The sequence below is a fragment of the Carassius auratus genome, chromosome 2 (genome assembly GCF_003368295.1).
Source record: "Carassius auratus strain Wakin chromosome 2, ASM336829v1, whole genome shotgun sequence".
Classification (NCBI taxonomy): domain Eukaryota; kingdom Metazoa; phylum Chordata; class Actinopteri; order Cypriniformes; family Cyprinidae; genus Carassius; species Carassius auratus.
The window spans coordinates 29482043-29498933 of NC_039244.1; the positions used below are offsets into that span (position 1 = coordinate 29482043).

At 36.8% G+C, this 16891-nt stretch overlaps 1 protein-coding gene across 3 annotated transcripts in view; it reads right to left on the minus strand.

Annotated features, from left to right (window-relative positions):
• LOC113039776 (adhesion G protein-coupled receptor L2-like) overlaps positions 1-16891 on the minus strand; it is a 100068-nt gene that overhangs the window by 16480 nt on the left and 66697 nt on the right. For all 3 annotated transcript variants that reach the window (XM_026197877.1, XM_026197869.1, XM_026197885.1), the window contains exons 9-15: positions 12451-12634; positions 8556-8678; positions 7906-8111; positions 6503-6679; positions 3127-3336; positions 2387-2607; positions 1619-1685 (exon numbers count right to left, since the gene is read on the minus strand). In XM_026197877.1, the coding sequence (XP_026053662.1) occupies positions 1619-1685; positions 2387-2607; positions 3127-3336; positions 6503-6679; positions 7906-8111; positions 8556-8678; positions 12451-12634 (1188 nt within the window). The remainder of the gene's footprint in view (positions 1-1618; positions 1686-2386; positions 2608-3126; positions 3337-6502; positions 6680-7905; positions 8112-8555; positions 8679-12450; positions 12635-16891) is intronic.

Here is a 16891-nt window from a genome sequence, read left to right on the forward strand (position 1 = left end):
TGACCAGGTGCAACTCATAATCACATGAAAAATTTAGAAATGTTATCAGTTCATGCATTCCTTGGAAATCAAATTCATTGTTCTCTTGGTATTGCTATAGCACCATGGTTTAACAATTATTTTGATTATGATTGAGATAAAAGTCCAATAAAATTTTCTTTATATAGTAAAAACCATTGTTTTCCACAACTCTGAACCCTATTTGGCTCAGTCCCTCCTCCATCTCTATCTCACCCCTCCATTCCCCAAAATAGAGCCAGAAGCACAGGTTTAATATCAACCAGCTTGTGTTCAGACACAACATGTTCCCCTGCTGGCTGACTGAGCCGGCTGAAGTATATTTCAGTATTTCATGTTGAAGGGCACAGGGGAGGATCTGCTTAATTGTCATGAAAATGTCACACAAGATATTTTGCGATAAAGTGCCAAGCATTAAGATAATGAGACTTTGAAGGAAAAAGCCATGTCATATTAAAGAAAGAAAGAAAGAAATGGTCCTACACAAAGGATTTTAGCTTTGCTGTTTGGGATATAATGTGATCTAGATAAGCGATCCAATCCCATTTGTGTTAAATTCTGGTTACAGAACGTGATCTCTGCGAGACAGGAGGAACATGGATGCATTAGGTGCAATGGTTTCTTGTTCTGAAGTATGTGCATGTATAAATTACACAGCACTGACTGCACACTTCAGTATCTCTGCATTTCAAGGCATTTAAGTTTAGAAAATGTTTTTTTTTTCTACTTTTCATAATGAAAAATACATTCTCACCAAGAAAAAATATGCCTATTGTGATGCCATAAGTCATATCAGTATAGTTACAGCTTCATATATCCATTGTTGTACTCTAGTCCCGAGTTGTGATTTGTGGTAACTTTCTAAATTAATTAAAAGGCAACAACTAAAATATGACATTGATATGAAGTTTACTTGAAGTTTAGCTCAGGTGAATCTCATTTCACTGGTTCATGCCGTTTGTACCCATTGATTCCACACAACGTGAGGAAAATTCAATTGAATGGACATGATTTTGAAAGGTCTGTCTATATAAGGTCTAACAGATGAAGATGCATATGAGATCAAGCCATGAGGTCAAAGGTACGGCTTACAGAGCTCAAAGACACCGGTCAGGTGAAGGGTACAAAAACATCCGCTGAAAACTGACCAATTGGAACACAGTATACATTACTGACCAATCAAAATAAAACAGCACAAATTATCAACCAATGGGAAGACAGCATGTATTTCTGACACATGACATTACCAGTCAACAGTTTTTGAACAGTATGATTTTTTATGTTTTTTTTTAAATATTCTCTTCAAAGACATTACCATCGTTTTTGTGTTTTTTTTTTATTAAATGAATGCAGGCCTTGTGAGCAGAAGAGAATTCTTTAGAAAACATTAAAAGTCGAGTCGGTTGAGTAGTCAAATACCTCAAGAAACTAGGGACACTGCGAAACATATCTCACAATTCAACACATAGCAAAGAACCACAACACCATGAAAACATGGCAATCGTGTGGAAGAAATCTCTCATCACTGGCCAGCAGAACGTACTACATTACTGTGCGTACACCTAAATAAAGGTAATCAAGGAAAATGAGTAAAACTTACCAAAATGATGAACGTTACAGGGCCAATGAAACTCCAAATGAAATGATTATCAACCCTCAACCAACAGCTGGAAAGAGGAAAAAGAGAGAGAAATTACCATCATAGAGGCAATTACTTAAAACCATGAAGATGCTGCAAAGTTTCGAGAGTGACAAGCACTTTCATTGGAGGGAATGAACTCCCTAAATCAGCGTTTCCCAACCCTGTTTCCTTAGGCACACCACATTTCGGATGTCTCCATTTTCTAACCCATCAATTTCAGGTGGTACACTAATGAGTTGAATCAGGTGTATTTCATTAGGAAGAGTTTGAAAATATGTACTGTTGGTGTGCCTCCATCCAGAGTTTTGGGAAACAGTGCCATAAATGATTGTTTTGTCTAATGGAAAGAAGACACTCAGGCTGCCATCAATTTTGTGAAGTTTGACAGCGATAACCACATTTTGGAACTTAAATTAGAGATATCATTATATAGAGAGATCTAGCATCGGAGAAAGCATTAACGGTCAATTTGAATAATGTGTTCCTCATAAACCAATCACATTAAAGCCTTGGAGGCTCCCTTAAAGGGATGTCATGACATGATCAGAGATTTTTGGAAATAAAATTGGACGGTTTGGCCAAAGCATTATGATGATGAATATGATTTTATTTCCACATTCAATACCATTTTGGTACCATAGCAAAAACTAGTACTAATTTAGGTAAAAAAAAATATTCCCAAGTTTTCAATAAAACAACAATCAAACAAGACAAAACATTACTCACGCTTTCCTCGTCCCATAGCTCTTATAGTCAATGGCTGCCGAAATGCCAACCACCACACAAGGGAACAGGTAGCCAGACGCGTAATAGTATTTTCGTCTGGAGAATTCACTCTCAAAGACCTCCACAAGCATGAGGAACAATTGAACGGCCTCCAAACACATCCAGGCAAAGGCAGAAAGGAGGAAGAAATGCAGAACTCCAGCAATCACAGAGCACACAATCTGAGGGGAAAGAAATTAGAGGAGTTTAGTCATCGAAGCTGTTTTTATAAGAACAGCTTTGTTTATACCAAATGTATTCACCAAAAATGATCATCAATCATCAAAAACCTCGAACAAAGGGCTAGGCAATCCTAAACTAAACTAAAAATTAAGGTCCCAAAAGGGAGTTTTCACAGCAATGTCATAGAATAACCTTTTTCAAAGAACCATTTCTTAAAATAACCATTTTACCTAATGTGAAGAACATTTTATTAATATTAAGAACTTTTTCCACTCTAAAGAACCTTTTATCCAATGGAAAGATTCCATGGATGTTAAAAATTCTTCATGCAACCAAAGATGCCCAATAAATAACTTAAAAGTAATAAAATAACAAAAAGAATCAAACAAAAATGACTAAAAATAAAAGCAGCTTACTAGGGTTGAAATAAGCCCTTTTTCACACCAGCCCATCAACCCCGACCCCAACCCAAGAGTGCTTAGCGGAATCAAAAGAATACTACAAAAACCTTCACCCACCGGAGTTTCGGTCATGTTGATGCCCACAAGAAACAGAAGCTCTGCGATGAAGAGGTTGATGCAGAGGTTCTTGTGGATGGTGTTTCGATCACTCTGGAGACCACGGAAGAAGCAGAAAGTGAAGATGCTAACGGCAAAGCAGACAAGCGAAACACCGATGCCCATTCGTGTGATAACTGTCAGCAGGAGCTCGTGAACGCTTCCCACACCCTTGGAAAAAATAAAACAATAAAACAATTGGTAACACTTTAGTATAGGGTCCAATTCACACTGATAACTAGTTGCTTATTAGCTTGTCTATTATTAACATACTGGCTGTTTATTAGTGCTTATAAAGTACATATAATGCATGACATCCATAATCCTACCCAATACCCTAAACTTAACAACTACCTTATAAACTATAAGTAAGCATCAAATAAGAAGTTAATTGAGGCAAATGTTATAGTTAATGGTTAGTTAATAGTGTGAATTGGACCCTAAAATAAAGTGTGACCAAACAATTACTTGACTAGACATGCCACTTGTCAGAATTTAATCCTTGGCAATTGCCTTTTTTTAAAGATTAGAGACTTACTCTAACCTAAAAAAAAAAGATCTACATCTAATGGACACATACGGTGGCTATCTTTTTAAACATTTGCATAACTAGCAACAAAATGCCATTTAATCTGTAATATCAATCCACTGAAATGATCTTTTCCAGTAGAGACAGCTATTGATTAAAATGGAAGCTCATGTCTTGTCTAGACCGAGTGTTTGACAGCAGACACTTCATCAGAATGTCCTAACTATCTAGCATTTCAATAATCCATCTTATGCCTTTGTTTACACACAGCATCAATACAGAGCATTTTTTTTAAAAAGCTAAAGACATTTTAACATTGACAGGTTCTGTTTATACAACAGCAGCAACAACAAAATGATACATTTACTGAAAAGGCTGTACACATTAATGATCTGATGCTGGGCAGAAGGTTAAAGGAAACATGTGTTTTCAGTACTCCTAATACACCCTCGCACGAGGAAGGCCCACCGCAGTCTCTTCAGACTGACGTGTGTCCTATAGCCATGTTCTTGCTATCTAGTTAATCAGTGTTTCTTTTCAGCCACAGTCAATGACTGCTCCGAGTGCATGACTGCCATGATGCAAAGATTACCAACACTGCACATATCCACCTATTTTAACAAGCAGTGGTCTGATCAGGTCTGCATTTCCCAATAGCATTGTAAGCCTAAGTAGATCATAGATCCATTGCCACCAATGGTCTGTACAAACAATGGATCTCACTATGCTTTTGAGAAATGCAGCCCTGGTCTCTTATGGTCAATTGTTGGTCCAGTTGGTGTCCTTCCTTTTTAGCCATAGTCAATGATTGCTTTGCTCCGTGGGCTCTGTGAAAGCCTTAACTGTCTGGCTGCTGGACTCTCCTCTTGTTTTCAGTACACTAAGGAGCTTTACTGTGGAGTAGGGGATGGATCCTTTGGTTCTCCGAAATCTCTGCTTCTGCTGTGAGGTTGGCATGTCACGATCATGTACCTCCTCCACAGTGTCCTCCTAAAAAAACTTGGACAATGAAGACATATTGCTGTAATCCAGACCAGAGAACAAGATTTGGCCTCAGGCATTGGCCATGGGAAATGTAGGTTTCTGGTCTAGGTCGATGTGCATCTTCTAGTCTCTGCTAGCATCCAGTGGACCAGCCTTAGGAAGCAAGGTGTCTGCTTATCCTTAGAAATGGAGCAAGTCATTCTGTGGCATAGCAATGGTTGTTGTTCCTTGTGCTTAGTCCAGGTTAGGTTTATGAGAAAAGGAAGAACCTCATCTGTAGCACATATGAGAAAACTCATTCTATCTTACCATTTTCCACAGGTCTTCAAAGGTAGTTATTTTCTTCTCAATACCCTCCTTTCACATCTAGCTGTCTTGCTTGGTTTGAGATATGGATTTAGCGATTCTAGACTTCTTGATAGGTGAAACTCCTTCACCATGGTGTGTTGGCATTTTACAAGGTGGGCTTGCTTGTTCCTTGCCCAAAGGCCGTTCCTCCATGTTGTACCTTGCCTACATTATCCCGATGCCACACGGTGGTTTTGCATCTGTTGATGGTGGATTGCATTTCCATTCGTTACTAGGAATAGAGCAGTACTGCTTGGGTATCATGTCTAACCTAACTTTATCATTTTTGTATTCCTCAATAAAGGTCGTAATTGATAGTGAAAGAACCCTGTTTCCATACAGTCCTATCCTGATGACATATCTTGGTAATCCGAGCAACTTCTCATATGTGAGCTAATCAAACACTCTAGCTTGCTGACCTGTGAAAGGGCGACTTCGAACAATGTAATTGGCCAACTCTAGTGCTTCCAATTTGGTCTGTTGCCCTTTCTTTCCTATTAGAGCAGTACTGTTGACATGCCCGAGGCCAGTGATTATATCCTCCCTTATTTGTTGTGCTTGCGTGTTGTTTAGGTTTACATCAGACTAGCATCCAAGGCTTTTAATTGGCACCTCCAGCACTGTAGGCACTGGTTCCATTATCGGTTGGATTTTTTTCAAACTATGAAAATAATGTGATATTTACTTGACTTGATTTCCATTCGGCAAATCAATGGCTTCCATTTCTCTACCTTACTAACAACACAACTTTGACACTCTATGAAGTACAGAACTTCCAATAAAGTTTTTTTTTTCAGGAGCACAGCAAATTGTGTGTATCATGATTATGTTGTATAAAATAAAAAAAAAAAAGCTTTAGTAGGAAGGGAATCATTTTTCAATATCCCAGATTTAACAAGACAATATAACGATTTCTATGTAATATGTTATATGCAGGCAAAAAATATGATCCTGCTGTCATAATGGTTATACAGTATATCTTTAAACAAATAAGACCATGTTAATTGCCCCACAAAACCCATAATTTCCACATTCATTACATCTTAAATGACTGCAATGCTATCATATCATATAATGTTTGGTGCTATCAGACAATTAGTACCGATATGTCATACTGACATAATTGCATTGCTCCCCGAAACCTACAAGTGACAAGAGTCACATTAGTTGCTATGAAGAACACAAATTATGTCCAGTGTATTCTACTGTATCAGCAGAAGACACATATATTTTGGAAACTCAATAGACTCAATATATCTAGTATCTACATGTAGAAAGCAGAATATTGGCTCAGAAAAGTAGCTGGTAGGGCTGCAAAGAGATGGAAAGTTTCTGGTAAATTTCCTAAAACTTTACAAATATGTAAATTTTTTCCCAAATCCTGGAATGTTCCCGAAATTTAACACAAGTTTTCTGCTTCTTTGCAGAAATATGTTAATTTCCTCTAACGGATATCTAGGAGTAACTGATACTCACCGCGTGTGCATTTCGATGGACCATCAGGATTGCAAAGTTCGTCAGGTGACTGCAGGAGCAAGTGGTGTGAGTCTTGTTTGTGGCGAGGAGTTTGCAGCCTTGTGTCGACCAGTATCCCATCATGCTCCGCTCAGAATAGTTCCAAAATGAGCAGTTTGGATTGAAGTAGTTCTCAGTCTGATAAATGGAGAAACATGTCATTTTCTATTCCTGAATGTCACATCTGCAAGGTTTTGAGATTTAAACCTTTTATACCCAAGAATTATGTTTTCCTTGATCAACATCTCTATTAATAATCCAGGATGACTGACAAGAATGTTCTTTGCTTTTGTTTAGCAAGGCTCTAATTTTAACTCAATTCTAGAATCGGAAGCCACTTATTCCTTGGCAAAATAGCATGCCCTATGTTTAATGTTACAACAAGATATATTTCAGGTACCAGGAATTCTATTGAAACTTTAAGAATTTTTTTAACCTTTCTTCTCGTTAGATGTGAAGCATATAGATCGGCCTTTCGCTGACATTTTCAGTGCCTGTTTCATATAAATACAGTGCTGTGAAAATATTATTTAGCCCAAACATGATTTGCTGTTTTTGTATATGTCATATTAAACAGTTAAAGATCTTCAAACAAAATACAACATGAATCGAAGGCAATCTAATTCAACACTTTTTGTTTATTGCAGCATAAAAGTTGTCATACACCTACCACCCATGTGAAAAGGTAATTGCCCACTTAAATTTAAAGACTGGTGTATTTGAATCCCCTTCTTCCTCAGCATTTCTGGAATGTCTTTTACAGGTGCTTCTCAATATATTAGAATGTAATGGAAACGTTAATTTATTTCAGTAATTCAACTCTAATTGAGAAACTTGTGTATTAAATAAATTCTGTGCACACAGACTGAGGTAGTTTGAGTCTTTTGTTCTTTTAATTGTGATGATTTTGGCTCACATTTAACAAAAACCAACAAATTCACTCTCTCAACAAATTAGAATATGGTGAAATGCCAATCAGCTAATCAACTCAAAACACCTGCAAATGTTTCCTGAGCCTTCAAAATGGGCTCTCAGTTTGGTACACAATCATGAGGAAGACTGCTGATCTGACAGTTTTCCAGAAGACAATCATTGACACCCTTTACGAGGAGGGTAAGTCACAAACATTGATTGGCCAAGAAGCTGGCTGTTCACAGAGTGCTGTATCCAAGCATGTTAACAGAAAGTTGAGCAGAAGAAAAAAGTGTGGAGAAAAATATGCAAAACCAACCGAAAGAACCGCATCCTTATGAGGATTGTTAAGCAAAATTGATTCAAGAATTTGAGTGAACTTCAAAAGGAATGTGTCAAGGCATCAAGAGCCACCACAAAAAAAATCTTTAAGCAAGCATTTAAGTTCTTACGTCCAGATGTGCCAGAGTGAAGATGAGTGGTTCGGACACGAACACGCGGCTGGATTCTTTGTTGATGGAGGCGGAGAGGATGTGTGAGTTGACAGTCAGGCTGTGGTTTCTGACTCCGTCCTCTCCCATCAGCCTCACCGTGGCGTTCTCCGTACTCAGAAACTGCCCCAAGTGCTTATAAAGGACAAAAACCAACTTGGCAACACCTTGAGTAAGGATAAACGATAGGAGAAGACCATTAGTACTTGCTGGATCTTGATAGAAAAATATCTTTAAATGACCTTAGGGTCATAATAAAACATCTGTGACATATTTTTCTTGTTTTGAACTTTCTCTTTCAGGTTAAGTGGAGCAACAGATTGAAGGGAACACTGCTGTGCACTTTAGATCTCAAAAGCATGTTTTGCTAGCAACCAGAGTAACAACATGTGGAAGACTATTCAGTGGTGCCCTTGAGGACGCACATTTGTTACAGCTACAGCAATACAAGAAAGCATGTAATGTATGTAAAGCTTGCAATGCACTGACTAAGTACTTGTGCAGAGTGTTTATGCCTTCATTGTGTCCTACAGATCAGCACTTTATTAACTGAGCATCTGAAGATCTTCCATTAAAGCAGTTTAAATGAGTATAACCTTGCTTTTTTTTACCGTTTTTACTGTTTAGCTTGACCATGTTTGCTGAGAGCTGGACCGTGGCTCCTCTTTTGCTGGTCTGTGGAAACCTGAAGTCCTGAATTTGGCCGTCGGTGCTCAACACGTACACGTCCAACACTGAACGAAGAAAGAAAGCAGATTTTTATTGATATTTTTATGTAACCAAACACGAGACAATGGCAGTTGCATAAATCGCTTCTCACATTCAGGTTCTCACATTCTTCTGCCAGATGGAAACGAAGGACTGATCATTAAGCCAATGTGAGGTAATTTAATTAAAACGAGACAAATAAAAGAGTGAATTGTGAAGATGGTTTCAAAGTTTTCTAATGCACCTCGGGCCAACTAACTCAGCAAAGCTGGATTTGTCCCGCATCATATTATTTTCAAATGAGAGGCGGAGAACAAAAAAGTGCATTGTCTAATGTAAGCAGAAAATGTTTTCTCTTTAACAATGAACACTGTTCTCAAGAAAATTAACTTGTGCCATTGAAAAAAAAGAGGAAAGGTTCTTCATTACCTTATACTAAAATTGGTGCTTTTAACTGAAAGAGGAGACTTCCTTTCCTACAGACGCCGCACTGAGTGTTGATTTCTGACATTGGTTTCTCTTTTGACGTGAAAGCATGAGATCTGAGAGCTAGAGATTGAAGACTGCTTCCTTATTTGCTTTCAATGTATTTGGGCTCAAAATCTGCTAAGGGTTAATAATGGAGCAATGACTTTAAAAAGTGATGTTTATATTCATGATTTAAATATACAAAATTGTTTAAAAGACACTCTCTTCATGGTAAAACAACACTTTCTATGAAGCCCATATTTATAATACATTATAAGAGAATTCTTAATGCATTATAATGAATGCATTAAACCTTATGAGTAATGAGTGATCATAACAGCATTATAATATTCACTTATTTGTGGTTATAGCTTTTAATATGATGATGATTTATAATACACAATGGATTATATTTCCCATAGTTATGTATTATACGTCTCATATCTTGCCATTGTTAAAAACAACATGTTTTAAAAACAACAATAACTATTTCTTTTTCTTTAACACCCATAAGATCAGATATCTGATCAGATGAATGTGAAATACGGCACATTTGATTTTAACTATATTTATTGTAATATCAGTAAGATACTGTAGATCTTAAATAATGTCAAGATATGAGACTTATAATACATTATAAATTAAGTGGATTTAACATGATGTTTATTGCATGTTATAAATAATCACACTCATAAAAGTTAACCACAAATACGTTTTATAATGCATTTTATTATTGTTATGATTCTTTATGAGCTGAAACAACATTTCTTCATTGTTAGCAGTTAATGTAGTCATTAAGATTAACTAATGAAGCTTGCTGTAAAGTGTTACAGTTGTTCAAAATATTAAGGCAACTAACAAAGTTAATTATTGATTTGTTACATTTAACCATCCCTTGCAGATTCTGACACGTAAACATAAGCTGGAAATCCTCTTTTGCTGACAGAGGAAGTCTTATGAGTTTGGAAGGAGTCAAAGATAATCAAATAAACTTTTTTAAATTATTATTATTTTAAAATCCCCTAAAATGACAACTACATACTGTGCAAACTACTCCCTCACAGACCCTCAAACAATGAGTCTGAGAACAAGCAGCGCTCCCAGGTTAAGAGGAACGAGCCTGCAGTAACAGTGAAGTGACAGACGAGCGCACAAAGCTGACTTACATCAATGAGATCACATTACTAATAAATTCCCCTGGATGGATCCTCTCACCCTCTCAATGGTTAAAGTCGCCGCATGCTGAGACCAGAGCGAAGTCTGTTTGGTTTCAGCACTTTCACAGTGATGAATGCATTCATGAAATATTACAGAACAGAACAATATCCACCTATTTACATGCTCTCGAGACGACAGCTGTGCCTAATTCATTACATTCACGATTACGCTACGGATTCCGCTCCCGATGCCAATGAGCGCTTCCTTTAAAAATGGTTTTCACTTATTCAGTCGTTCTAATTGTTGGTGATTTAAAATCGAAAACTGCCTTCTGTTTCACAATCAACCATTTTCGCTATTTTGAAAATAATAACAAGTGTCTTCTACACGTGTCTTGGAGACGTTGAAACACTTCTCACGGATTTAGACCATATCAGCGTCTTCTGTAAATAGCAATCAGCCCAATGATTTCTGGATCCCAGATCGAATCTGCCGGGAAAGGTTCTCTAAGCAGCACGCCACTAGTCTTTTCTTCTCTTTCCATGGACTCACCAGGAAACCTGATATCAGACAAACGTGTGTGGCAGCTAAACAGTTACTGTTTTGTTGCTTACTCTCATTTAAAGCCTCGTTGTAACCTACAGGCAAGTCAAACTGCCCAAAAAACATTCACTAGGCCCTCGCTCAGTTATTTTAACACATCTGATGAACATTACATTCAGTAAACCCACTATAACCTTCATGTGCAGCAATGTACAAAACACTAAATGCATTCGCCAAACGTACTGCCTTCAGCACAATCTCAATGGTGCAAGGCTGTCAACAAGACTAAAAATAAATATAAAATTAAATATCTCCAAAGGTGATGGGATCAGTGAACAGATTTTTAAATCAACGATTAACAGGAGGGTGCAATAATAAAATAATAAAACCAAAATAACCATGTTGTGGTTTATTATGCATTACAAAGAAGTGTAACAATAAAATCAAAAGATTTAATCTTTGATCTCAGGCCAGTTCCAGTGATATGTCTTCAGTTGTTTAGTCAATACTTCAGTTTAACTCAAACAGCACCTTATTTTAGTGGATCAAAATAACATTCAAGTGGACAAGGAAGTGCCAAATTAATCTTTCAAATATGTTATTTATTAATGTACACTACTGCATAAAAGTTTAGAGTTGGTAAGATTTTATTTTGAACTCTCTTCTGCTCACCAAGGCTGCATTTATTCGGTTATAAATTCAGTAAAAACAGAAATATTGTGAAATATTATTGCCATTTAAAAGAACTGTTTAGTATTTTAGTATATTTTAAAAAGCAATTTATTCCTGTGCTGCGCAGCTGAATTTTCGGCAGCATTTCTCCAGTCTTCAGTGTCACGTGATCTTCAGAAAGTCTTTGCTCACACTTTACTGATGAAATGTTTAAAAATTATTTGTTACTCTTTGTGCTTCAGATATTCATTCTCATTGCGTTAATGCATTATTATGGAGAAAAAAGACAAGATCCTACAAAAACCTTCAACATAGAAAAAAAAATTTAAATGCAAGACTGGTGTACATACAGTACAGCACATACACTGACACAATACGTTTGTTTCTTTGATTTCTTTACAGATTTGTAGAAATGTATTAAAACTCCAACATTATAACTCTAAACTGTCACTTCTGGCTAAAAAATCTATAATACTTATATAATAATGCTTCTCCAGTGAAAAATCCTGCAGTTTTGGACTGTTTAAACTGTGCTTGATTTGTGCAGATTTCTCACCTGATTCAGACCAGACCACTTTTTCACCGGAGAAGCAATATAATGTATAGAGAGTTAAAAAATTATGTCTTAATGCTGGACGTGTTTCATCTTTTGTCTTCTCCAGATGTTCACTGATGGACTGGAGTGCTGTGGATTATTGTGATGTTTTTATCAGACTCTCATTCTGACGGCACCCATTCACTGCAGAGCATCCATTGATGAGACACTGATACAGTGCTACATTTCTCCAAACCTGACGAAGACACAAACTCATCCTGATCTTGGATGTTCATTTTTGGGTCAACTATTTGTATTAATTTGGCATTCGGCCTCCATCCGCTTAGGTTTTCATAAGCAAACATCACTCCAAAAAAAAAAAAAAAAACTCCCATCAGTCATTAAGTGATGAAAGCACTTACTGATGTTTTCGGCAGGCACTCTGACGACTGCGGGCTCGATTAGGTTGTCTGCGAGGACAAAGGCTCCTTCCTCCAGGGTATCCAGTAACATCGTGGCAGCATGCGTTTGCTCCGTCGAATTCATGTCCTCCCAGGATTTAAGGGCTTCTGGCCTCAGGAGGTTGTCAACCGTGTCCACAATGGCCTGTAACCACGGAAAACAGAGAAATGACAGGCACTTTATACGTTTCCGTGGCTTTCCCTGGGAAATAAAAGGATCCGGCACACACTGGAGGAAAGAGAAGCGAATGAGACTTGTGACACAACTTTAATGAGAAATGAAACACTGCAGTGCGCTCCGTGCAAAACAGTTAATGTGCTGCGTGTGTTCATGTCACCTTATGTTTCATTCGGGATCACTGGGATTGTAAGCATTCCTAAACAGTTCTGTTACCAATTTTGCATTTCCAAACCGTTTCTAAAGATCAAGTTTCTCTGCCGTCACTACTAAGTCCACTAGGTTTCTCACACCAACCCACTTGATTGTTATATTAAATGTCCTGCTGGGGACCAATAATGTATGCAACCCTATCTGTAACGAGATTAACTGTCAGACTGTCAAAAAAACATTACTGGACTGGAAGTGGCTTGCGGATTACAGAAAGACTCCAGAAAACGGGATGCTCTCATTGGTTTACATTTCATTTGCATTGGCCTTCACCAGGATACTATTCAGAGAAAGAAACCCAAGGTAAATCGATGAGATCTTTGCAACATTATAGCAGATATTACATAAAATGATATAAATATTAGCTGCCACTCTATATCTCCAATCTGAGAAAGATGAGATTTAAATGATCCAAACATATGATGCAATGCAATACTACGATGATTGAGAGATGAACAAAAACAAAACGACGTCTGGATAATCAAGCAAACCTTGAAAAGTGCTCATCTTGAAATATTACTAACAGTTTTATGTTTACTTTACAAAAATCAGTAACAGCAACACAGAAACCTGAAGCACCTACTGAAGCTGGAGATTTGGACAATTATACTAGAAAAGTGTAATCTATCGAACAGGCAGCTAAATAACTTTTTTGATCAGTGGTGTAGACAGGGAGGCGCCATTGGGGCACTCAAAAATAAAGAAATAAATAAAATCATGTCTTTCAGCTTGCATTGAGATAATCAACAATTCCAAGCATTAAGGATAGCGAGCGGACCTTGTTCACAGAGGCTGCTTACACTAGCTCCGCCCACAAACATGTCATTTGGCGCGATCAACCCAGGTTCGAATCTGCCTAATGGTGAACTTTTTCCTCCCTTTTCAAATTACATCAGAAATGCATTTATTTTGAGTGAAAATGAAGAAAACAATAAAAAAGTTGAAAATAAATATCAGGGTTAGGGTATGTGTGTAAGAGTGCTTTATTGTCCCATTAAGGTGGCATCTATTTAATATTTTGAATTAAAATTTACACTGTGTTATTATTGCATACTGTTACTGTTAATAATGTACTGCAATACAGAGGTGCAGTCATTGCCACTATTTGTGATAAGTAGTATATAAATAGCAGAAAATCTGTTTTTCTTTTTGTTTTTTTCTGACAACACAATGATATTGCAAGCGAGATGGCGAATCAGATCATACTATGTTTAACTCCGTAATTAAACTTAAAAAAATAATTTAAACAACTGCAAGACACAGAAGCAGCGGCGCTTCTGATCAATTATTAACCTTGTTTATTATCATTAATATCATGTTTTGTAGTTGTGACGGATGTCAAACTTCAATTTAACTCACATTGTTTCATTTGTCCTAATTATTTTTTTCTTCATTATTTTATAATGAGCATGTAACTAGGAGAGTAAACCAGTGACCTTCATGATGTGTGACTGACGTGAGAACATATGTTTGAAAGCTTGCTTGTTTTCTCTCGTATTATTATTATTGAGAAGCATGATATGTCACACAACATCTTCCTTTTCCAGCAGCTGTTCAACATTTGCATCCTTATACAAATAGTTACATGTGTTACAATTTCTTAAATTATTGTTAGCTTGCAATAATTTAGAATTTTAGTAATTTATGCATATTGTAATATATTTGCATATATTTATAAAAAGTGTATATTCACTTTTAGTCTCTTATTAGCATGCATATTAATACTAATATATTGTCTGTTTATTAGTGATTAAAGCATTTATTCTACATGAACATCTACTTCCTAATCCTACCGAATACATGCACTTAACAACTACCTTACTTACAACTAATAAGCATCATATTAGAAGTTTATTGAGACAAAAGTTGTAGTTAATATTATAGTTATAGTGCGACCAAAAGCACAACATAAGACTGGACCCTCTTGTGACCCCCAGTTGAAAAACATCCTATGGTTTTGATTATGTTTATAATATTTAAACACATTCTTCTGTTCAGTATGTAAAAGTTTCCATTTTCATGAATAAAACATCTGTGAGGACTGTTTGTTTCAGCCATTCTCATGTCAATTGTAACAGTAATTTATGTATTTAGTAATTAGACAGAAATTCATCATAAATCTGGCCTTTTTTTAAATTTCAACTTACATTTTTTAAATGTCAGCTGGATGTAAGTGATAATAAAACCTACAAAACAACACTGAAAGTTTAAACTATTTATAATAATAATAATAATTACAACTTTATCTTCCCTTCTAAAGGCTCGAGCACTGGAGTCCCAGACGGGTGACGTGTTTTCTGTAGAGATTGTGAGAGGATCTCATTACCTCAGAGCCCTTGAATGACAGGACACTTAACCCATGATTACTCCAGAGATTCCCCTGCAATTACAAGCATCTGCTGAGACACAAGTAGTGTTCACAGCCCTGTGAACACTGCTCCTCAGCTCATCATGGGTGTGGGCCGTCTGAAGAGCCAAAGGTTTCTGTCAGGGTTGATGCATACGCATAGGACAAAATGCATTTGACAAGGATTTCGGGCATTCAGCTTCAAAATCTCACAGGGGTTCTGTGGGTTTTATGAAGGTAAATTTGAGACCAATTTAAGAAAATGTTAAAATTGTGCAAAAAAAAGACTCGAATAGCTCCGATTCCAACCGCTAGAATATACAAATAACTTTTACTGTACTTCTGATCACACTGCACAAAAAAAATAAATAATAATAATAATAATTTTGTCTTGTTTTTCAGTTATAAATATCTAAAGATTCTAAACTTATCCAATTTTTTTAAAATGACAAGAGTTTATGATTAAAACACGAAAAATATTCTAAAAAAGGGATTAAAAAAATAACCTTGATTAAAATGGAAGTTTTCATTTTTTAAACAAATTTATTTTATTCAGTTTTTCAATAATTTACATCTGCGTAAAGGGGGGGTAGATTTTTATATCGGAAACCAAAAACACTGAGGAATACTTCTTTTTATTTTTCTTTCTTTGCAATGCATGCAACAATTAAATCAATGACTTTTTCTCTGCTTTGACCTTTTTAAAGCATTTAATTGTGGAAGTGTGAAGTAAGGCATTTTTTAAGATGCACAGAAACCCCAATTTCAAGCTTAATTCAAATCTTGCTGTGTCTTTGCTATTGTTTGTTAAATTTACTAGCCATTTCTGAGTGAAACGGTTTCATGTGTCCTGCAAAATTGTACGGCGGGTGAAAATCCTTCTTCAGGTGCAGCTCTGAATAACCGACTGAAATATGTAATAAAAGATGAGCAGATATACGCATAAAAGATTACAAAGAAATGCAAGTGGACAAAACCACAGTGTGAACTGCTCAGACTGAAGCAGGGGAAGAAGAGAGCGCAAACACACTTTCAGGACGTCAATTACTCAAAGAACAACAGCAGACAGAAAGAGGAGCAGAAACCACTCCAGTCCATGACGGCCCCCATTCACTGCAGAGCATCCATTGATGAGACACTGATGCAGTGCTACATTTCTCCAAACCTGATGAAGACACAAACTCATCCTGATCTCTGATGGTCTGAGAGTGAGCACATTTTCAGAGAGGTTTCATTTTTGGATCAATTATTAGAATAAGGAGGATGTGAAGAGATAAGAGGAGGACGGTGAAAGCAACACAGAACAGAAAGACAAGAACGAGACAGAACTGCCTTAAAAGAGAGTCGCGTGTCAGCAGGACGACAGACAGACAAGCCGCATGCAGCCGAGCAGGTGAAGGGAATTCTGGGATTGTGTCCGTATGTACCTTCATATACGCCCTGCAAGTCCTCTCTCTTTTTTGACGCTTTTTTGTTTTCAAACACAAAGACGGAAGATTAGGAACAACACACACACACACACACAGAGAGAGAGAGGAAAAGAGGAAGAGAAAGAGAAGAAATGAGGACTGTGTGTCAGCCATATCATAAATGTGTGTGTGACTTCAACTACAGGCACTTTTATGTTCCAGTGATTGATTTTATATTATTTCAGATTTGTTTCCTAT